General features: G+C 40.1%; 1 protein-coding gene across 2 annotated transcripts in view; it reads right to left on the bottom strand.

Annotated features, from left to right (window-relative positions):
• TEK (TEK receptor tyrosine kinase) overlaps positions 1-23,463 on the bottom strand; it is a 106,838-nt gene that overhangs the window by 16,798 nt on the left and 66,577 nt on the right. Inside the window, exons 5-15 of one of the 2 annotated variants that reach the window (XM_049895984.1) lie at positions 23,254-23,385; positions 22,639-22,779; positions 20,879-21,007; positions 20,150-20,301; positions 17,623-17,767; positions 14,192-14,353; positions 12,269-12,403; positions 7,912-8,199; positions 4,362-4,661; positions 2,298-2,452; positions 212-422 (exon numbers count right to left, since the gene is read on the bottom strand). In XM_049895984.1, the coding sequence (XP_049751941.1) occupies positions 212-422; positions 2,298-2,452; positions 4,362-4,661; positions 7,912-8,199; positions 12,269-12,403; positions 14,192-14,353; positions 17,623-17,767; positions 20,150-20,301; positions 20,879-21,007; positions 22,639-22,779; positions 23,254-23,385 (1,950 nt within the window). The remainder of the gene's footprint in view (positions 1-211; positions 423-2,297; positions 2,453-4,361; positions 4,662-7,911; positions 8,200-12,268; positions 12,404-14,191; positions 14,354-17,622; positions 17,768-20,149; positions 20,302-20,878; positions 21,008-22,638; positions 22,780-23,253; positions 23,386-23,463) is intronic. The other variant, XM_049895985.1, reaches the window with a different exon arrangement.

Here is a 23,463-nt window from a genome sequence, read left to right as displayed (position 1 = left end):
AAGGCCCCTGTCTTCATGTTTATATCCTGACCTTACCACAGGCTTGGACTCAAAGAAACACCACCTTTAGTTGCTCGTAAGAGCTCTATCTGACATCATGCCAATTTTTTTTTGTTTAAAGACTGTAAGGCCATAGAGGAAAGGTTCAACAGGAAGTCAAGTTTGCTCCCCACCCTAGTGCAATGCTGACATGATATGGCCAAGCACTGACCTTTCATCCTCTTGATGGCAGCGTCCATCCGTAGCCCATCCTTCTTGATGCGTGCCTTCAGAACCTGGCCAAAATTCCCCTCCCCAATCACATCTTGAAATTTGATGTCATTCCAGTCAAGGACTGGATAAATTGTAGGATCCGGGTTGTTTTTGGCCTTCCTGTTCAGGGCCAGAGTTCCTGAGCTGAACTGCACAGCTGGTTCTTCCCTCTGGAAGAATAATTTTTTCATGGTTTTGTGTCAGGGTTTTTCATAATTCCAAGGTGTATAATAGTTCCTGGTTTGTATCCACATCAGGTGAAAGAAGAAATAGTACCTAATTCTAGAGTAGAGATGGCAAGTAGGTTTCATCTTACAAGCCCGCTGATGAACTGGTGGTGGCTACCTACTGAGCTGCATGGGCACAATTCTAAGCCTCAGTGGGAAAACATGCCATGATTGATTAGCAATGTCTGCAACAGCCATGGTGTTTTCAATCGTTTCATATGCATGTGAAAGCTGGACAATGAGTAAAGAAGACAGAAGAAGAATTAATGCCAAACTATGGTGTTGGCAAAGAACACTGAATAACTATGGACTGCCAGAAGAATGAACAAATCTGTCTTGGAAGAAGTACAACCAGAATGCTCCTTGGAAGCAAGGATCGCAAGATTTCGTCTCACATACTATGGACGTGTTATCAGGAGGGACCAGTCCCTGGAAAGAGACTTCATGCTTGGTAAAGTAGAGGGTCAGCAAAAAAGAGGGAGACCCTCAATGAGATGGATTGACACAGTGGCTGCAACAATGGGCTCAAGCATAACAATAATTGTGAGGATGGCTCAGGACCAGGCAGTGTTTCATTCTGTTGTATATAGGATCGCTACGAGATGGAACTGACTTGACGGTGCCTAACAACAACAACATGCTATGTCTTTGCTACCCTTGAGTTTTTTTTTTTAATCTGGGGCAGGTGCGAGAAATGCCTAAGTGAGAGCTTTCCTAGCTTCACCCTGGTCTATTATTGGCTTTCTCTTCCTTCTCTTCTCTCTTTCTCCCTCCTACTAAAGCTTAGAATCTTTCAAGCCCACTCTGGAGCACACCCTGGTCCCAGAATGACTGGTACTTATAGCAAAGCCCAACACAGCGTCTTCTTTTTTCCTGAGTTCAAACGGTTGCTGACAGAGTCATGACAAAGCACCAATGCTATGACAAGCTCCAGCGCTCCAACCTACTTGCCAGCCCTTCCTCTCCAATGGCAGCCCAAGTTGAGCCAGCTCTGGCATGATGACAGAAAATGAAGCTCCCCTGAAAGGAACCTGGGGACTCATGTGCACATGAAGGTATACCTCATTTGAAACGTGTAATTGCACTCAATATTTTACATACAGAATTGAAGTTGGGTATGAATTAATGTTCCACACACTAGAGGAGTACTCAGGATGTAGTATACAAAAAGGACTCAGGTAGGGTGTCTATTGGTAAGGTATGATTTTGTAGACCTTTGCTTCTGTTTAAAATTCGTAGATGAAAGAATGAGGCAGCGTGAAGGGCCATGAACAATGACTGCAGACTGAAGGTGTACATAGGAATGGGGGATAAACATGTATGTATAATTCGTATATACATGAGGGATGATAGGATTGAAGAGATAATCAAATAGGACATGGGAACTAGAAATAGGAAAACGTGTGGAAAACTTGGCTAGTACAATACATCATTACCTATCAAACTGAAGGTCTAGTTACATTTCTAGATTTCTATGCCAAAAATGTTTAATTCATTCTATTGCAAGATTATTTTCTTTGATGACTTATCACTAGGATGGTCTAGATCTCATTTTGTCTGGGACAGTCCTATTTCAGGCCTGATTTCCTGAATAATTACTAAGAGTACCCTTCTGACCTTCAAAAGTGTCCCAGTTTGAACAAAAGATTATATAGTCATGTTATTTATCTCCCATTTCATGATGAAAGCCAAAGAGAAAATGAGACTTGCCTAAGGGAAACATTTATTTTGCAAGCGAATTTTGGTCCACTCATCAAATGAAGGTTCTGCATATGTGTGAACTTGTACTTATTAACTAGTAAGAAGATGAGACACTACCACGTTTTGGAAGGCTTGGGCCATTCTCCTTTGGACATTTGCCCTCTTCAATTGCAACATGATCAGAAAGGTCAACAGCACCGTCAGGCAGGTCATTCCAGCTGAGCCAAGGATGGCTATAAGCAGCATCTTCCCACCTCCAAGGTTCGTTCCGACTGTGCGGGAGAACAGACGTAAAGCAGTAGGATTAGTTTAGGGAGAGACAGGCCAAGACCATTGTTGAAGACATAGCGTAATATGAATGAAATGACAGCCTTAGCCCTGCCACTATTGCTATGCGACCTTGGGATACTCGTTTATTTTCTGAACCTCAGTGGAGATGAGTCTGACTCAGAGGATTGTTATAAGGTCTAACGAAATACATGTGCAAACCTCTTTGTAAACGCCAACATGCTAATTATCAGTTGCCATTTGCTCAAGTTTACTCCCAAGTAGAGAGGCTCCAGCAGAGGAACATTACTGAATAATACTAAGGATAATTAATCAAATGTATAACTTTGGGAAAATACACATTGGAGGGAGAGATGGAGGGAAAGAGAGAGGAAAGAAAGAAGGAAAAGACAAAAATCACTAAATTTAGGGCCTGGGTCAAAATAAACTTTTTTTTTTCAAAATAAACTATTAAAGACTATGGTCTATCCTCCCACCTCTTTCTCTTATTTAAGTTAAAATAAAATAAAGCTGAATATATCTTTATTAAAAACACCATGCAGAGCATGACCCCATCTTTATAAAAATATTCTTGTATAATTATCTACCTTTCCTTCTGTCTTTATGCATGCATAGAGAGGCATCTGGAATGCTGAGAGTTTATGGTTTTGCTTTGTCTTTTTTTTTCTGTTTGTATTTTTATATATAGCTTAGATTTAGGGCATGTATACATTTTACCAATACAAATGTAATTATAAAAGTTAAGCATTTATTAGGACTTTGATCTGAAAACTACTCTCTGCAACTGGCTGATGCATCATTTCTTGGACATTAAAAAAAAGGTTGCAAAGAATCAGCACAAAGTGCACAGCTTGTTTTATTTCTTAAATCCTAGTAATCCTTTGAGAAAACCAAGAGGTTTTTAGTGCTCTTAGGTTTTCTGTAAAAATGAACTCTAGCTAAAATACAAACCGGCAAAACTCCCCCTTTCAGTGCCCCATCATCCTTCTATCTATATTTTGCTGGGCATGTTGTACAATGCAGAAAGCTAGGGGGCGCCGTTCTCACAGACTACAAAAGGAAGGCATTCCACGTGCTGCAGCTGAGCCCACAGCTGGGGACCTTTTTCACTCAATCACATTTACCAGGTTTCATCAATCACAAATAGAAGGCATAGTGTGCTTGACACTCTAAGGGGATATCGATCTCAAAGAGCTTAGGTGCTCTCTCTGGAGTGGGGATTATTGGTGGAGCTGGAGACATAACAACCTAGATCAGAGAAGTAAAAGAAAATTTATGATAGCATGGTATCATCGAAGCTGAAAGGTGAGTTCATTCTGAGGGTTGGTAGAGTATGGTTCTTGGCGCCTCCCTCTGACGTGCCCACTCAAGCCTGCATCCGCCAAACAAGTTCCACATACTTCTTTATCCACAGAATCAAATTCATATTCCTTCAGAACTTCCTTCTTAGGTTGTTGGTTGGGGAACAAGCTGATAGGCCAATTCATTCCAATGTGTAATGATAGAAAATGGACCAATTGGGTATTCTTTCTAAGCGCATTTTCTTTTTCTTTTATTTGTGTGGTACATTTGTTACAGCTGATGAATATTGGTACTTTATTACTAACAAAAGTTCAACAAGTTCACTTTTTGTGTTGTCCAGTCCTATGGGTTTTGACAAATGCATAATGTCATGTGTCTACCATTACAGTATTATTCAAAATAGTTGCCCTAAAAATGCCCTGTGTTCCATCTAGGGGCATTTTCCTTGTAAGGACATATTGAGAGATAGTGAAGCCTGCTAGGACAAGTGAATTAAGTCACATGGTATGCAAATAGGGTAAATATCTTAAGAGAGTAGGGTTTTTCTGATGCTATCCCAAAATAGTCCTATGTAAATACATGCCCACCAACCTTGAGATTCTGCAAGGGTCATCAGTTCATGAGAAAAGGTGGGGTTGCTTGACCCTATGTTGTTCTCTGCAAAAATGTCCACCTGATAAGCTGTTTCAGGTTCTAGGCCTTTGAGCTGGTACTGGGTGATGGTTGTATTCTTGATCTTCACATCAATGTGCTGGTCCTCATTCTTGCCCTGAACCTTGTAACGGATGGTAATAGAAGAAATAGAATAGCCATCCAATATTGCCCAAGAGATAATAGCCGTGGAGTCTGTGATATTGGAAATCTTGATGTTTTCTGGTTGAGGAGGAAGAACTAGAAATTTTAAAAAAGACAAGGTTTCACTTAAGATACTAGATTATTATGCTTTTGAGAGATGGTTAATGTCAACTCATAAACCATGGATGGCAAATAGACATTTTCTCAAAGGGCAATTCTGGTTAATTGGTAGTGGCTACTGGACACCAGTTAGACTTGGCAAAATGGTGCAAAAGGGGTAAGTGGCAACATATATGTCACATTTTTGCCATCCTTATATTAAAAAAGCTTCATAAATTCTGTTACTCCACAAACCTATATTACTCTATTCTTGATGCTGTGGAGAACAATGAGACTATGAAAGGAGACATTTGTATGGTGCTTACAGTGTGCCAGGTATTATCCTAGACCCTTCTATATACCAACTCATTTCTTCTTTATAATAATCCTGCCATGAGTATTGAGGCCCAGAGAAGCTAAGTGACTTTCCCAAGGTCACAAAGCTATTAAGTAGCAGAAACAGGATTGCTATTAAAGAGCAGAAAGAGGATTTAATCTCTGGCAGTCTGGCTTCATAGTCCACAGTCTTAGCCACTGTGTCATACAGTGTGTCTCTGTCCTAAATGCATTTATGGAGCAGTAACTACTAGCTAGTTTTCATTTAGTTCTACAAATATAATACTGATTACTAGATTTTGATAGTGTTCAATTCTAATGAAGGTAAAATTCATATACAAAAGTGGATGAATACTTAAGACAATTTTGATTCACGCTTCAGTTATCAAGATGTTTTATATTTCTGTAGTAATTTAAGCAGGCTGGAAATGGTACACAATCAAACACATGGGTCAATGGATGAAAGCAAAGTACTCAGAGGCAAAACAAATATGAGAACTTGGCATATGATACAAAAAGCATCACAAATCACTAAGGGGGCTATTTTATTCAATACCTGGCATTGGGATCATTGGCTTGGCATATGTGAATAAATAAGATTAAAATCCAATCTTGCACCACGCCCCAAAATAACATCCCTGTATGTTAAAGTTCTCAACATGCAAAACAAAAAACACTCAAAGTATTAGAAAAAATAGAATATATTTATGACCTTGGGATAAGGTAGAATTCCTTAAATGAAATGTAAAAAGCATAAACCATGAAGGCAAATATTGACAGGTCTGATTACATCAAAATATAAAACATCTTTGGGGTAAAAGTCACCATAAACAAGGCAAAAATAAAGGGAGTCAGAATATATTTGCAATGTATATAACAATATTAATATCCAGATTATATAAAGAACTTCTGCAAATCAATAAAAAACAACAACAACAAATAACAAATGGGCAAAGTATATCAACAAGTATATTACAAAATAGGAAATCCAAATGTCCAAAGAATATAAGAAAAGATACTCAACCTTGCTAGTTATCAAAAAAATGAAAATTGAAATTGAAGTACCACGTTTCACCTTTTAGATTGGCAAAAATAAAGTGCCTAACAATATCAGGGAACATAAATATAGGAAAAAGACACATAGAGAAAGATAGATAAAGGGATGACACTCTCATACAGTCCTACACAGAATGCACATTGAATAGTCACTCCAGAGAGAAATGACTCCTTGGTTCCAATTCTGGACGTTTCCTAGAAAAGTTCTCATAGCTATGCACATAGAGACATGTATAAAGGATGGTCACTGCATTTTTGTTTGTGATAGTAAAAAAATTAAAAAAAAAAAAAAAAGAAAACAACCTAAATGTTCATCTTAAAGGGAATGGATATATAAAATGATATATTCTTAAGATAAAGTATTATACGGAAGTTAAAAGGGGTACATCAGGTCTAAACAAATTAACATGGAAGTAGCTGAATGTTTATTCAAAAAAAGCAAGATGAAGAATGATATTATGCATATATACACTTATAGATACATATATATGTATTTTGTACATGAAAGCAAAAACCAAACCCATTGCCATCGAGTCGATTCTGACTCATGGCAACACTACAGGACAGAGTATAGTTCTTCAATTATAAAAAATTGAGTGGAAAATATAAAAGTTAATAATTTTGGTTTGTTTCTGGGGAAAGGGAAATGGAACTGGGGTAAGGGTGAAGGTGAAAGGGGATTTTGATATATTTGCATTGTGCTATTCCACAAATCAACAAAAAGACTGAAAGCAAATACGACAAAATATTCACAGTTGTTAATACTGGGTGGTAGGAAGGTGGGTGTTTATGGTGTATTCTCTGTATTCTTCTGTTACCTTTACAATTCAGAAAAAATATATATATATATTTTTTAATCTAATGAAGTATCTCTAAACACTGATAAAACAGTTCAGACTTCCATGAGTGGCTGATGAAAGAAAAGAGTGGCTGGAGGACACAGAACCCAACCCATCCACACTGCAGCCTGCTAGCTGTAATGGAGGAAGTAGAGAACCCAAAGCAAAAGAAAGCCTCAAGACTTGGAGAGGTGGCAAGGGGCCAAAAGATCCCAACTTAAGTGGTAACTGGTGTGGCCAAGAAATGTCTATCTTTCCATAGGCTCTCACAGTTCTAATGCAGTGAATCCAGATAGACTCTCTGTTCAATGATCAAAAAGCTTTCAATACTACAAGGAAACCCTAGAAGTTCCAGCTAATTTTAAATGACCAATCTGAAATAGAGAAAAACTTTAACTGTAGAATATTTTGGGAAAAAAAAATGGCTTTATTACTCTCGGATTTATAAAACTTCAATAATTGTCTGTTATGAAAAGTTTTCAAGCAAAGCTATTTGCCTTTTAAGATTAGGAAAGACCCATCTGTAAGTAATCAGCTCCTGTTTGCATATACACAGCAACCCTAAAAAGTGCTCTATGATCAATTAAACAAGCCCTAGGGAAAAAAAAAAAAATTTTTTTTTTTTTAGAAAACCTTATTTATCTTATTAATTTATTTAAAAAGTAACTCCATGCCAGTGAAAGGTAAATTTTAGCATAGTCTTGCCTAAATTATTGCAAATACAAATTCATGAACTTTCTTATACATTAAAAAAAATAAAAATAAAAATTGTCATTGAGTGGGTTCAGATTCATGGCAACCCCGTGTATTTCAGAATAGAACTGCTCCAAAGGATTGTCAATGGCCGTGACCTTTTGGAAGTAGGTCATCAGGTGTTTCTTTCAAGGATCCCTCAGCAGATTTGAACTGCCAACCTTTTGGTTAGTAGCCGAGTTCTTAAATATTTGTACCACCAAGGTTATTAAATGAGATTTGGATGCTGTTCAGGAAAGGCTGGGGCAGAGTGAGTTACTTACTGTCACTAAGGGTCCAGGCAGTGAGATCTTCACTCCATTCCCCTTGGGCCTTGGTGTTGACTCTGGCTCGGACCACATACTGCTCCCTAGGGTGTAAATTGTTAAGCAGTACCGAAGTCAAGTTGCCAGGCACTTTAATATTTTGCTGGTCACTTTTCATTTGCACAGACCTCCTCTCAACTTCAACATAAAAGTCATCTTCTGAGCTTGGGAATATTGGTTGCCAGGTCAAATTTAGAGTGGTCTGACTTTTTGGTAGGAGACTGAGACCTCTTGGAGGAGGGAGACCTAGGAGAAACCAAGAAGATCATTATTTTTACATAGGATGGAGGTAAAGACATCCCCAAAGGACAGCTTTAAATAATAACCTTGGCTTCTAGAATAAAGTACCCCTTCACATACTAGCAAAGAAACACAAGCTAACAGTCATATAATATCTTTTATTCTACCAAAATAGTAAACCTTTAAAATAATTTTAATACGTAATTTGGGCGACTGTAATACAGGTGTGCAGTTCCTTTGGAGATCAATTTGGGGATATTTTTCAAGAGCCTTAGAAATGCCCATATACTTTGGCCTTGTAATCTGACCATGAGGGATTTATCCTAAGGAAATAATCCAAAGGAAGAGAAAAAACGATGTGGGTGAAGACGTTTGTTACAATGTTAACTATAATAGCACAAAGTTAGAGGAAACCTAAATGCTCAGCAACAGGGAATGTTCTAGTAAATTACAATATAGATATCTAATGGATTAAAATAAATTAGGAAGATTATGGAAGAAAAGAAAAATATTTATAATACATGAGAGAAAGCTCTCATTGTAACTTGGTAAAAGTCATGTCTACAATTGGATAGGGATAGGAAGGCAACTGATAAAAGTGAAAACAGGTAAACTTGAAAATAATTTGCCAAGTTTGTGTAATTATGGGTGGAGTGTTCAGTGTTTCCGTTACCATTTTGAGCAATACACTTTATAGCAATTCTGAGGTTACTTCTTAGCAAGGAGCACTTCAGACATCATAACGGTGGTAGTGGCAGGACCAGGCCTAGGCTTGCTCTGATCTCATCAAGGTCATGGCTATGACCACATGCTGGCTGGTCATAACAACCCACAAGAACCTGGGTTACCACATGCTGGCTAGTCATAACAACCCACAAGAACCTGGGTTACCAGGGAGATGGTTGAGTGGAAAGAATATGGGATTTGAAGTCAAAGAGATAGGAACATGCGACTTTAGTTTTGTGACCTTGGGCAAATTTATAACCTCTCCAAGTTCATCTGTAAGATGGAAACAAAAATACCCATCTTCTAGATTTAGGAGGAGTAAATGAGATAAAAGATAGGAAATAATAGATATATCAAGATGCTAGGGGCTCTATTAACGTTAGTTTCTTTCCTCCCTCCCTCCCTTCCTAAAGTGTCCTATTTGGTATCAGGGGCACAGGAGAACTCTGTGTGGTTTTCTTCAATTAGTAATAGTAAATTGATTTTTAAATTCCAGATACAAAGTCCATTCAAAACACAGGTTAGGGATCCTCTAACTCATGCATTCTCAGTGGTTCTTAAAAAACCACCAAAAACCCATTGCAGATGAGTCAATTCTGACTCATAGCGACTCTACAGTACAGAGTAGAACTGCCTGATAGGGTTTCCAAAGCTGTAAATCTTTATGGAAGCAGACTGCCATATCTTTCGCCCTCAGAGCAGCTGGTGGGTTTGAACCTTTCAGTTAGCAGCCAAGCACTTTAAACACTGCACCACCAGGGCTCCTAATTGGTTCTTAGGGGGTGAAAATTTAGATATTATAATGGTTCACAAAGGTCCACAATACATAAACAGACATATAGTATATCTGTGTTATTAAAATTTCATGGATGAAGTAACAGAACAAAAATGTCTTTAAAAGCTCCTTAGGAAAGCAGTAATGAAAAAAGGGTTGAGAAACACTGCTCTACCTCTTGAGGGAGAGGGGAATGCTTTCTGGTGGGAGAAATGGTCTGTTTCCATCCACCTGGAGAGTAACTCCCACCGGCCAGTTCTGATTGCTGTTAGACTGGTGGGAAACGGCAATCAGGTAAGGCAATTTGCTTGGCATTATGCTAAAAGTCCTACTAGTCCTTTCCCTAAAACCTTAGCAAATTGTGAGAGGTGATGTCAACTCCTTTTGCTAATCATTAAAGCTTAAATTCTAAAATAAGCAACCCAGAGTGGTTCGGCAAGCTTACAATGACAAAGCAGAATGCAGGGTTGATGTTTGGGAGAATACATGCAAACCTCCTAAGTCTGTGCCTGATACAGAGGTATAACTCAATAAATGGTCATTCCCCTTTGGGAATACGATGTACTCTTTGCTTTTCCCCGTCCACCTTCTTTCTGCAATGTGTTCATAACATGCTCCCTTCTCTCCCCTCCTGGCCTCCACCACCTCAATCAACACACTTACAAATAGTATAACTGTTGGATGAATTAAAAAACGAACAGCAAAATTCTAATGATGGAAAAAGAAGAACCTTCAAGAATTCCCTTCCTGCCCATCCCTGAGAACTACTTTGATATATTCCAAGAGACCTCTAAATGGATCCTTGTTGGAAGATATTCTGAGGGCTGGAGACAGTACAGTGCAGGACTGTGAAGTGTTTTATGTTTTCTTCCATAAATACTTTCCATCTGAGTCAGATTATGACCTTCCCCTTTTGATCCATCAACAATGACCTGAGAGAGAATTAACTTCCATCAACCCGATGACATACAGGGGCCCCTTTTATTATAGCTGCAGAGGTCCCTTTATTCTCTAACTTACATATAGTGGTCAAGCCTTCTCTATTTTTCCTGATTTTATTTTTGTATTCACAACCCAATGGGTTCCAGGGAAGCCATTTCTCGTGCAATGCTTCCACAAGTGCTCTGAGTCCCATTCTGCTGGTCAAATGAAACAAGCTGGCTGGTGTGGAAAGGGGTCTCTGTTAGGGGTGTATAATTTCTTCAGGAAAGCTAGATGCTCTTCCTAGTTTTCTCACTAAATCATTTGTATCCTGTTGCCTTTAGTAAATGGACTAGAAAATGGAAAGTCTATCAACTGGGAAAGAAAATGGCACCTCTGGACTTCTTGGTAAAAATATAAGAATTAAAGAAACAAAAAGATATGGAGTCTGAAGATCTAGTTTCAAAATTTCTGGATTTGACATGCATAAGATGCACCACCATGGGCACGTTACTAGCCACTGTGAGAATTTACCTTTCAGTTCATAAAATGGGGAAGATGATAATTCATACCCTTCAAGGTAATGTGAATTAAACATATGTGAACCTGAAACTGTAAAGCACTGACCAGGACATGGTGACAGAATGATTATACACAGTGGACAAGTCAAAGAACCAGGAAAGAGACTTAAAGGGGTCACTCCAGTGTTTCAGAGGAGGATACCTGGGTAGCAGAAAGCTGGAGCCCAGGGTAGCTTGAAGCAGGCTTCACAATTCAAGGGCTCTTCAATTAATATAATAGAATGTCAATAGAGAGTGACTAACATTGATAAATCAATAAATATTGCTACACGTCATTTAGAAGGTGTGGACTCAGAACCACCAGCATTAGTGTCACTTGCGAACTTATTAGAAATGCAGATCCGCCAGCCCCATCCCTACCTTGGGCCGACTGAATCAGAAACTCTGGGGGTGGGGCCCGGCGACCTACATTTGAGCAAGTCTTCTGCGTGATTCTTACGAATGCTAAAGTTTGAGAACCACTGGTTTTGAAACATGGAGATAAATGTTCTATGAAATAGCCAAAGAATTCAAAGTAGTCACCACTAGGAAGCAGGATTGAGGGGTAGAGCAATAGAGCAGGGGACGGTTGTTCTTTAGATAAAAGCCTCATTGGCTGTTTTAACTACATACATGAATTACTTTGAAAAATTAAAAGTTATTTTAAAAAATAAATACACTGAAGTGCATATGTGGCCAGAGCCTGGCCTGGGCCTTTAAGAGGGAAACAGGAAGCTGGTGGTATGATGTAGAAGCCAAGGCTCAGCACAGTTGCTACTGAGTAAATCCCAACTCCTAAGGGATGTCCCTGCCCTCCTGAAGGCTCATCTGCTTCCTTCTCTGTCCCCTCGGACTTCTGCAAACCCCTTCCCTCAGGGAGGTAGGCCAAGAGTCCAGCCCAAATAAAGGGACAGTTTGGCTCAACTTGCTAGCCTTCCTGTCACCTTCCCCACCCATTCGAAAGCAAACTCCTTCCACCTCCATCCCCACCCACCCACTTACCCACCACCACCCTTCCTGGTCTTCCTTCCTCTTTCCCCTTCCTTCCCCTCCCACCCAAATCATGGATGGATGCCTGTTGGCTTCAACTCACTGATGGAAGCTGTTGTGAACCGTCTCACGGGTCCAGGATGCCCTTCTCCGCCCTCTCCGCGCCGGATCAGCTGCACGCAGAGCTCATATTCTGTTCGAGGTTCCAAAGCATTCAGTGTAACAATCTCACTTGTCACTGAGAAGAGGGAAAGTCCAGGAAACTTAAGTTGGCATTCTTTGACGTTCTTTAAACTCAGATTGTTGTTATTGTGATGTGAACTAATGTTAGGTTTTTAAGAATGCAATGCCTTAGGGAAACAGGCAATTCCCCTGAAGGGCGTCACCATTCCCAATACAAGGAAAATAAGACTTTCTAAAGGACATGTCCAGGTTATAATGTATATATTATCACATGTATTTCTGTGCCACTTACACATTTTCTGCTCTGTTTCTTTTGTCTTTTCATTTGTAAAGTAAAACTTCACAAATTCTCAACTATATGGAGTATCAATCAGATTTAGGGGAAAAAAACCTCCATTAGAAAAATATAAAATAAATTAATTTTTAGTGATTTCAAGTACATATACTTACAGCAATCAAGCTATCAAAAGAAGAGACTCTAAGAGGGTTTGCTTATAATGACTGGATCACTGATTTGTAATGGTCACAAATGCAAGATTTTAAAGTATTTGAACATAGTCCCCTAAGGAAATTATACATGCAACTCATTTTTCCGTTAACTACTTTACTCAGTCTCTATTGCTCCATGGATGTTGCAAAGGTAACTTTTTGCCTTATCCTGTGATAAATTCCCAGTCAGTAAAAAAATAATTGAGCTTTGTGTAAGAGTTCTTGGAAGACCACTTTGTGGATGTCCACTTGTACAAAGAGACAATTACGGGAAAAAAAACAAATCTGGTTTTTAATAAGACCTAGCCATTGATGTTGGCAGCAACAGTCCATCAAATCAGCCTTCGTTCCCAGGGATTCTGACTTTTGGCTGGGTCTACAACAGATTTTGAAGAGCTCAGTAATAATATGATGACTTTATTCAAGGTAGCCAGCTCAGCTGGAATTATTAAGCCAAGAACCCTCCCTTTCCTCTCCTTTTTTTGTAACTTCCTCAGTTATCTACAGACGGTGGGTAGCGAGCCCTTTTTTAGGAAATTATAAGCTTAGCGGGACTTTGCCTTAGACTATTAGCAGAGGGATACACATAACTTATAAGCAGGCTGTGGCAGGTCTGTCTACAAGATATCACAAGAAAGCATAACCAAGTAATAAACATCATGAAATAAATACAACCGTAATTAGCATTTAAAAATATATTTAACTGTTTTAATGAAATTTTGACGGTTTGTCAAATTTTGTTTATATTTTTTCTTGAGGAAGTTGGAAGAGAGCCGTGTAACTCTCTTTTCCTCACACTCTTTCCCTCGCCTCAGTTCACTCTGCCGCGGCTTAACCTTCTCAGGTCCAAATTCCTCTAACAATCTCTGGGTCTTAGAAGCTTGCAGGACAGAGTAGGGCAGGGAAGGAGAGAAAAAATAAACAAGCTGACAGAGCAGCAGCAATCACCCCTAGGATTTAGGGAGATTACACGTCTCTGCCTTTCCGGCAGGCTCTGGACTTTCCTGTTTCCATATTCATAATGTAAACATGTATTTTTCACTATGATCAAGGAAGATAAACTAAAACCAGGATTGGAGATCCAGAGAAGCCTGGGAAGGAAATATGATGTATATTGATATCAATATAATACCCTGACGCAAGCTGGTGTGTGTCCCTAGTACACGATGACTTTCAGAAAGTTAGCCCTACAACTCAGAGGGGTCCCTGCACGCTCTCCACTCCTGAATAGAATCCTCTGGTACAGCTGCCACCTTGGGTAGAGGGTCAAGCAGGGAGAAGAGGATTTCTATATCTGGGAAATTTTTTTCCTGGTGCAATGTTCCCAGTTGGGCCTCTCCTGTCCAAACCTTACCTGGAATATGCCGCCAAGCCTCGTAATGATTAACAGGTTTGTAAAGAAGCTTCTTGGACTTGATTGGTCCATCCCCAAAGAAAGGCTCAGAGCTGATGTTGATGACAGCAAAGTTATGTCCAGTGTCGATCACGTTTGGGGCATTCAGGGGCTTTGGAAGAACTAAATAAAATTTCAGCAATCAAGTTAGTCCTTAGACTTTAAGGGTTTATTGTTCTTGGTGGGCAAAGGGGATCAGAGAGTGCCTTTACATTTTTAACAAAATCCTCTTAGAGCTCTCTGTTCAGAATCAATACAATCACCTCCTTTCTGATCTCCCCTGCTTTGCTGTCACCCCTCCAATCTATTATCCATAATGTGCTTTCTTAAAATATGAGCACTCCTCTGCTCAAGATCCTTTAATGGATTCTCATTACACTTAGGACAGAATCTAAAATTCTTACCATGACCTGCCGGCCTTGCACAATTTGGCCCTTGCCTACTCTCCAGCCTCCTCTTCCTCTCATTCAGTACCCTCTCACCCCACTGGCCTCCTTTCAGTTCACCCAAAACACCAAGCTCAGTCCTGTTTTAGGGTCTCTGCAGATGTTCCCCTGCAAAGAATGCTCCATCTACTACTATTCTCCCAGTTAACTCTTACTCATCCTTCAACTCTCAGCTCCGGTATGACTTCTTCACGGGGGCTTATCCTGGAGTTCAGTTAGGGTTGTCTTTCATACACTTTCACAGAACCTATACTTTTCCTTTTTTCCTTCATGGTACTGTTCAGAGTTTATTATTCTTTGTAAGTTTATGTGATTATTTAACAGTGGGCTTCCCACTAGACCATGCATTCTCAATGGAGGTGTTATCACCGTCAAGGGAGCAAAAATTAGTTGTTTGGGGGAAAAAATCTTAGATATTACAATGGTTCGTGACCTTCTGAAGGGCCACGGTACATAAACAGTTATATAGTATATATATGTGACATTAAAATTTCATGGTGATGGGAGAAGTTTTTTAATGAAATTTCTAAAATGGCTCCTTAGGGAGATGATAATAATTAAAAAAAAAAAAAAGATGGCAAACACTACAGTAGACTGTGTACTCCATTAGGAAAAGGACCATGTAGGTTTTGCTGATCAGCACCTACCAGGTGCTGACTAAATGTTCCTCTGCTGAATTTCCAGCGAGCTCTGTAGTTTCATTAGCATGACCTTCTCAGAAATGCATAGTTGTTTTTTTTCCTCTCCATGACTGTGTGCTATACAGTGCAGAGCCCTCCATTTTTCACTCTTGAGTGCATTATCTTTGAATATATGCACTCTTTTCTTTTGGATATATGCCTAGGAGTGGAAGTGCCAGGTCATCGGGTACGTATTGCCAGGTTTTCAAATTGGCTGTAGAGTTTGTACTCTGGTAGTAAAGCCCAGTGAATAGTATCTATTTAAAAAAAAAATAGTATAATTAAAGATGCTGATTAATTTCCTTATGGCTATTTCCAATTTACGGATTATGACAATGAAGAAGCATCAGTGAATATGCAGACTTGGGACTGGAGAGGCTTCTGTCCATTGATACAGTGTGCTGTGTCTTTCATTAAAAAAATAAAATTTAGAACCAATGACTCTCCTGTACGTTAGCAACATGGCATGTTTTCTATTTATTGCTTATTTTCTATGGGCAGCAAACATTCCAAGAAGCTTAAAAATAAGATAACTTGTTTTGTCTATATATCATTTCCCTTCTTCCAAGGACATGGAAGATGTAAGCAATAATTTTAATCATGTGAATATTCTACTGAATAAGTTATATTTGGGGTTTTTTCCAGCAATCCAAAACATATTAAGGATTCTGAGGAGGTTTACATAGATTCTCATGGCAGAGAATCCAAATCTATGAGGTTGCATTGATGCTACTGTTGCAATTGGACTTTAAAAAAAAATGTCCTGAGTATTTACATCCATTGAATTTGTATTAAAAAAAAAAAAATTCTGGGATCTCCCAAAAGATTCCTAATTAAGTAATGAAGCTGGCCAAATATAAATCAACTTTGGCTGTCTTCTTCCTCATCTTTAACACTAGAGAATCAGAAAGCAGAATGGTCTAGCAGAGATGTCTAGGCTCTGGAGTCAGGAGACACAGCTTCAAAACTAACATTTGTCATTTACCAGCTGTACTACCTTTAGACAAGTTAACTAAACCCTCTGAACCTGTTTCCTCACTAGTAAAACGGGAATAGCAATATCTGTTGCACAAGGTTCTCATAATGATTAAAGAAGATAAAGTCTGTGATAGACTTAGCTTTCCCAGAATATACACCAGAGAGCTATTAGTTGTATTTGTCTAAATGGGTTCACAAGTAACTTCCAGATTTAAAATTCCTTGTTTTATCTATGTACACGAGGCAAGTAAACTTGGATTTACCCCCATTTTATTTCTTCCCCTCAAGCCACAAATAAACACACACCCACCTAGATAAATTTGAATTTTTGAAAGATTAATTCATAGCAGGAAAGATATCCACGACGCTGAACATGAAAGATCAGTCATGTTAATTATATAGCTTAGCATGGGCTTCATATTAAGTAGGTAGTCTTCAAAACAAAAATGCCTCAAATTATTCCAACATCAGTGAATGGGAAGCCACAACAATGGTGAAACTAAATGTTTAATGAGATATAATTACTACCAGAGGCATTGTGCCAGACACAGTTTCAAGTGTTTTACATTTTTAACACCTCATTTTACCTTTACAAGAACTCTATGAGTTATACCAATTGCTGTCAAGTTGACCTTGACTCATGGTGACCCATGTGTGTCAGAGTAGAACTGTGCTCTATAGAATTTTCAATGGCTGATTTTTCAGAAGTAGATCACCAGACCTTTCATCCAAGACACCTCTGGGTGAACCCAAACTGCTAACCTTTTGGTCAGCTGTCAAGCACTTTAACCTTTTGCACCAACCAGGGACTTGTACAATAATTCTAAGAAGTAGATAATGTAAACTTCATTTATAGATTAAAAAAAGCTCAAAAAAACCATTGCCATAGAGTTGATTTTGACTCATAGTGATCCTATAGAACAGAGTAGAACTGCCCCATATGGTTTCCAAGGCTGTAATCTTTATGGAAGCACACTGCCATATCTTTCTCCCATGAAGAAAGGCTCAGAGAAGTTCAATTACTTGCCCAAGGCTACATACCAGGTTACTAATTATAGACAAAATTGAACCCAGGAATGTGTGACTCCCAAGGTCAGACTCTTAATCTGCCAATTCCATTTTCATGAGTATTATTATTATTTTTAAAAGGTTTAGTGTCTTGGAAAATGTCCAGAAGATGTTTTAAGGATCAGACTGCACTTCCCTCTATAAGCAGCACGTTTTCCAAGTGACACATAAACGTGGCACATCAAGGATATGAGCTCTTCCTCTGGAAAATGGAGCTTACCTTTAACAGAAATGTTGAAAGGCTCTTCTACCATCCCAGCCACTGTGTTCACACTGCAGACCCAAACTCCTGAGTCAGGGGGCAGGATCCGGGGGATGGTGAATGTGGCCACTGAGAGATGATCCGTGTGGTTAAAGTCTTTTGGCTGAAGAGGTCAGACACAAAAAATAAAAGCTCTAGGGAGGTATAAACACAAGGCCCATAATACTGACTCCCTCTCATTGTTTAATGACAAGTTTTCCAGGCAAGATTAAGAAACCAAGTGCAATGCTAGTATAAATATTGGCTTATTTCCAAAGTTATTGTAATAGCCCTGAAAGTTTATGTTGGATCAATGCCCTCTCGAAGCTTGCTGTTTGTGTGTTTGAGAGTGTGAGGTAAACACTCACAAGCAACGAGTCTATTTCCTTTTAAACTGCTCCTGTTTCTTTCCAGTCTAATACAGAGATGGCTGGGTAGAAGGACAAAGTGGCTTCCTTAAGTGTTTGAAGGGCTGTAAAGTGTGGGGTAATGGGAAAAGCCAGGGCTCTGAAAACAAATGGACCTTACTGAATTCACATTCCAGCTGTGCCATTTTTTGTCAATTCCCTAGTTACTTAACCCAGCCGGTTTCCACTCTGCAAAAGAGGGCTAGGCAGGGTAAGTGGAAGGAACCCCAGTGGCGCAGTGGTTAAGCACTCAGCTGTTAACTGAAAGGTCAGGATCGACTCATCGGCAATGGGTTTTTTTGATGTTAACATAAAGTGAGATGTTATAGACAGTATGGTCGGCCCTCACTAGGTGGTGGCAGCTGTTACTTCCATTAACTCGTGAAACATCCAACAAGATTGTGGAAGCTGTCATTTTGCTTCTTATATCTACAGGTTGTTTGAGCTGAATAGTAGTACTGGCACATTCTACATATTCCATCCCCTAGCAGTCACTTGGTTCTGTCTTTGGGTCAAGTTGCTTTTCAGTCATCTTTGTGAGAAAAGCAAGGTAACTACAGTATTTTAAAATTTTTAGATAAGAACATACTTCAATGTCCTGAGAATCACTTGCGATAGACATTTGGGGTGGGTCTTGTCTCTATAGCATTTGAGATTGTTGAGGGAGAAAAGGGAAACCTCTTGAAACGGGAGCTTAATCCTTTTCCAGGAATAGAGAGCTGTCATAATTTAGGCCTTACTAATGTAGACACTTTTTTTTTTAGTGGTTTTTTTAATGGTAGACACCAGCAAGGAGGACAAAGTGAAGATGTGGGGGAACCCAAGGAATGCATTCACACCTAAGGGATTCTGTATATCCTGGTTTCTGAATTGGAAACTTGGGGAGCAGCTTCAAAACCTGTCTATCTAGAGTCAATTATCCTGAACTGCCTCCTTTTATATTCCCCTAATCGCTAATAAGAGCAATGCAGGAATAGAACATTCATCTCTCCATGTTCTGGCAGCAGTGATCTCCTACTGAGTTTTGGGTGTTAAGTTGCGACACCCCTCCCTGCCTGGCCATTGAACCACCTCATTTATCCTGATATGGGGAGTTAGAGATGTGGGGATATTGTGGGGGCAGATCCGTGTACTCCTCACCACACACAGTTCTGCAGGACTGAGGTGGGACTAGGCTGGAGCAGGACTGGTTGGCTCCCTTCCCCCCTCCCCACCCCCCGCCCATAAGCGGGAGACGGGGGAGGCAAGCAGGACACAGAGTGGAATAAACAACCTGACCCACCTCCTGGAGAGTAGAACAGAACACACAGGCCCTGTGGGGCAAAATGTTCCATCTGAGGGGTGGTACGAACTGAAATGTTGCAAACAAACCATTAATGTAGTTCTTGAAGGACTCCACAGGAGCAGAGTAGTAAAAGCAACCACTGTTTGTCCTTCCTGTGCCCGCCGAAGGGGTCAATGTGACAAAGGGAACCAATGCGCCTGCGTCACATCCCATAATGAGTTATGTCAAGGGGAACCAAAAGATTTCCATCTTGAAGAAATCTTGCGTGTGCACCTGTATTTGCCTAACCCAACCCCTTCTCAGAAATCTCCGCCCTTCCCCCCAGAACCTCACAAATAAACATCAAAACCCCTTCTCCCCTCCCAACCCCCGCCACCTTGTTGAAACCCTTAAATATTTGGCTCGTAGGCAAATTGGTGAGACAGTCTCTCTGAAGGTTCTATCCCTTACTATCTCCTTTTGCTAGCTGCTGGCAACATAAATTTGTTTGTGTGACTCCAGGCTACCTCAATAGTCTTACTGAGTGGCACAAATCTGGTTGGGTTCAACTGAGGAAGGGGCCCTCAGTAACAGGATGAGTGCCATCCTGGACACTCAGCTCGATAGGTAAATGCATATTCCCATACAGGCTGCTCTGCCTCCCAGGAACATGGCGTTTTGTCAAAGCTAATGACAGCCTAGCATTTTGTAAAAGTTAACCATAGCCTGACCCAGAAGGATGTAAGCCCTGCATGGAATCTAGCCTTTAGTGGGGTGGTTACTATACTGAAAGCATCCAGCAGTGTCAGGAGGTCAGATTAAGCATGGCTCTTACATGCAGCACTGTCCCATCCGGCTTCACCAGTGTCATTTCTTCGTTAGCAGGTAGCGGCCAGCCAGAGGCTTTGCAGATGGGGTTAAATTTACCACTGTTTACTTCTATGTGACCTGGCAAATCCACTATTTTTGGGGTCATCAGTGGCATACCTGCATGAAGAAAATGGCACTGTGAAATCACGCTTTAACACGGCAGTAACAGTAATAATAAAAATAGCTAGCATTTAGCAACTCATGCACTGGGCAAAAACCTTTGTAAATATTTTATTATTTTATGAACACATAATAAACTTGTGAGGTGGGTGCTATGGTTGTCTCCATTTATAGATGAAGAGACTGAGTGAGGTTCAGAGCCCAGACTCAAGCTCGAGATTGGTTGAATCCAAACCCCACGCTCTTCACCACGATGCTGTGTCCTTCAGAGGACCTGGGAGGTTCACTCTCAATATTGAAATGATCATCATGACCAGATCTCCCCAGACCTTACTCTTCAGTTCTGCTCTTGCTTTTTAATAGAATTAGTACAAATAAAAGCAAATTATTTCTTCTTCCATTCAGCAAACAATCCCACGATATTGCTGACTGACCATATTACCCTCAATTTTGATACACGAGACATAAATCCCACTGAATGGCAAGCCTGTAAGTGGGAGATGAATAAGGGGAACAAGATGATCACAAGTGTTGGCGTTTGCACAGCCCTGACTACAGTGTTACCTTGCTTTACCTTCTTTCTCACATTGGAGCCCTTGCCGTCCTGGAGAGCACAGGCATCCTTGGAACCGATCGCACGGTTCCCCATTGGTGCACCTGCACCTAAGCTTACAGTCGGGCCCGTAATAACCAGGCTGGCATGCTGCAAACAAAGACATCACCAACCAGTATTAATACAGGGGATGGGAGAAAACTAAGGCTGTAGATGGCTCGTTTTGTTGTCTTCTTTTTCTTCAGGCTATCAACCTTGTGATTCGTACTAAGGCTGTGTGTAATTTATCTTAGTTACCAGAAACTTAAAAGGTTGGGGATTTCTGCTTCCAGGAAAGCCAAATAACTGCTGGCTGGGCCCTGAACCACGCATGCTCAGTGCAGACTCCGAGCAGCCCAGCTCATAACCTGGGCCCAGAGACACATTCACTAGGAAGCTGATGAAGCTTATGTTCCACACCTCTTACACACACACATCCCTTCCTAGGCCCTGGCAAAACACTCACATGTGCACATGATTTTGTAAAAGTCACATAAATAAGATACTTTTATATTCTTTTTTGAAAGAGGAACTGGATATCCCCCTGACTGCAGTCACTTCTCACCTTAAGGTGTACAATTCAGAGGCCAGGTGGGATTCCTCCACTGCTGTGGCTCCCTCAGTGTTCCATGGGGACTGACCAGGGACCTGAGTTAAGCGTTGAAGGTATCTGAAGCTTGCTTTTGTGGGACCCTCCTCTTTGTCCTCTTACTCCAAACCCCTAAACCTGCTCTGCACAACATGGTAGCCACTAGCCACGTGTGGCTATGGCGTACTTAAAACATGACTAGTCTAAACTGAAACGTGTTAGAATTCCAAGATTTAGTAAGAAAAAAGGAAAATGAAACATCTGATTAATTTTTTCTGTTGATTGACATGTTGAAATGATAATATTTTCAACAGATTATGTTAAATAAAATATTAAAATTAATTTACCTGTTTCTTTTTCCTTAATCTGGCTACTAGAAAAAATTAAATTACATATTTAATTTTAATATATATTACATAATTAATTCCATATTTATTTCTTTATATTTTTACTGGACTGCTCTGCCCTAGAGCATTGTTAACAAGTTGCTGGAAGATTCCATTGTAACTCTCATTAACGTCCAATACAGAGAAAGCTCACTTTGCAAGATAAATTACTGAAAAGCCTATTTGGCTGTAGGTTCATGTCAAGCTACTGTGTGAAAGTCAATGTGAAATGCATACTGGAAGACCACTAAGCCTCATAAAAGGAAAGTATGTTTTAGAAAAGAGAGAAGGACTCTTGGAGCAGGGGAAGTTGGTATTGCTTGAGTAAGGTTCACAGCAGGTAAGCTCTTAACTTCCTTAATTTTCAAGCCTCCAGTCCTGTCTGGATATAACCTAAAAGTTCTGATTTTTACGGTCTACTGAAAAAACAATTCTTCTGTGGCTTTCCTGCTCAAAGTATGCTCTGGAAACCAACAACATCTGCACCACCTGGGTGCTTTGCAGAAACGTAGACTCTCAGGCCCTACCTCAGACCTATTGTATCAGAATCTGTTATTAATGAGACCCTCAGATGATAAAGTCCAGTGTCTTAATGTGAAAGTATAATTAACTTTGGATGAAAACATCTGTAATTCAAAACCCTGTAACCCGGCAACACGTAGGTGACTGAGCAGTCTCGGTAAATCGTAAACTGTGATTTCCAGGAACTGGATCTCCTTTGTACACTTGCTGGAGCATCTTCTGTTCAGAGGTGTGATTGAGCATACCTTCATTACACAGCAGTCCCTTCCAGCCTGTGGCACAGGAACACCCATATGGGTCTGGGAGACAGAACACGTAGGACTTGCATCCCTCTGGTCCACTACATTGTTCTTTACAGGTTCTACCAAATGTGTGCAGCCCACAAGCTTTGGGGGAGAAAAAAAAGTTGATTCAGAATGAAAAATGCCACTTCTTGAAATGCATGATTCTTCTTTTAAAGGGTCTCTCCTATACCAATGAGCATGGAAACAGTCAATCTTAGCTGTGGTATGAGCAGGGTGACACCTCTTACGACCACTTTACAGATAATGAAACTGCCTCACAGAGAGGACATCAGGACTACAGTTGTGTGGGCCATGCACTGCATAAACCTAGGGGTGACATTCATATTGTAGACATGACAGATTTTTACATTTATTATTATAACAACTTGCCAGTGGTTGGCAATAAAGAGTGTTGAGGAAAAGGCACCTTTTTTCTAATTCACATAGAGGTACCATATGGCCTAGCTACCATTTAGCTTCCATTGCCATCTGTATCCAGATAGCTAAAATTCTAAATCCAGCATTGATGATGGTCTTTTAAATCCATAGCTTACTCATCAATTACTCTTGACTTACCCTTCTCGCATGTTCTCCCCATAAATCCAGGAGGGCAAATGCACTCTCCGGTGTCTTCATGGCAGACACCATTGTTCACACAATCAGTGCAAGGACGGTTGCATTCAGGTCCCCACTTCTGAGCTTCACATCCTTTCGTTAAGGAAAACAAGGCTGGGATAAGTACAGCACATGTGCTCCACAGTCTTTATTGAACACCTACTGTGTGTC

Source organism: Elephas maximus, chromosome 9 (assembly GCF_024166365.1).
Source record: "Elephas maximus indicus isolate mEleMax1 chromosome 9, mEleMax1 primary haplotype, whole genome shotgun sequence".
NCBI lineage: Eukaryota > Metazoa > Chordata > Mammalia > Proboscidea > Elephantidae > Elephas > Elephas maximus.
Note: the sequence above shows the minus strand (reverse complement) of the source record. Positions and strands in the feature narration are given on the sequence as shown.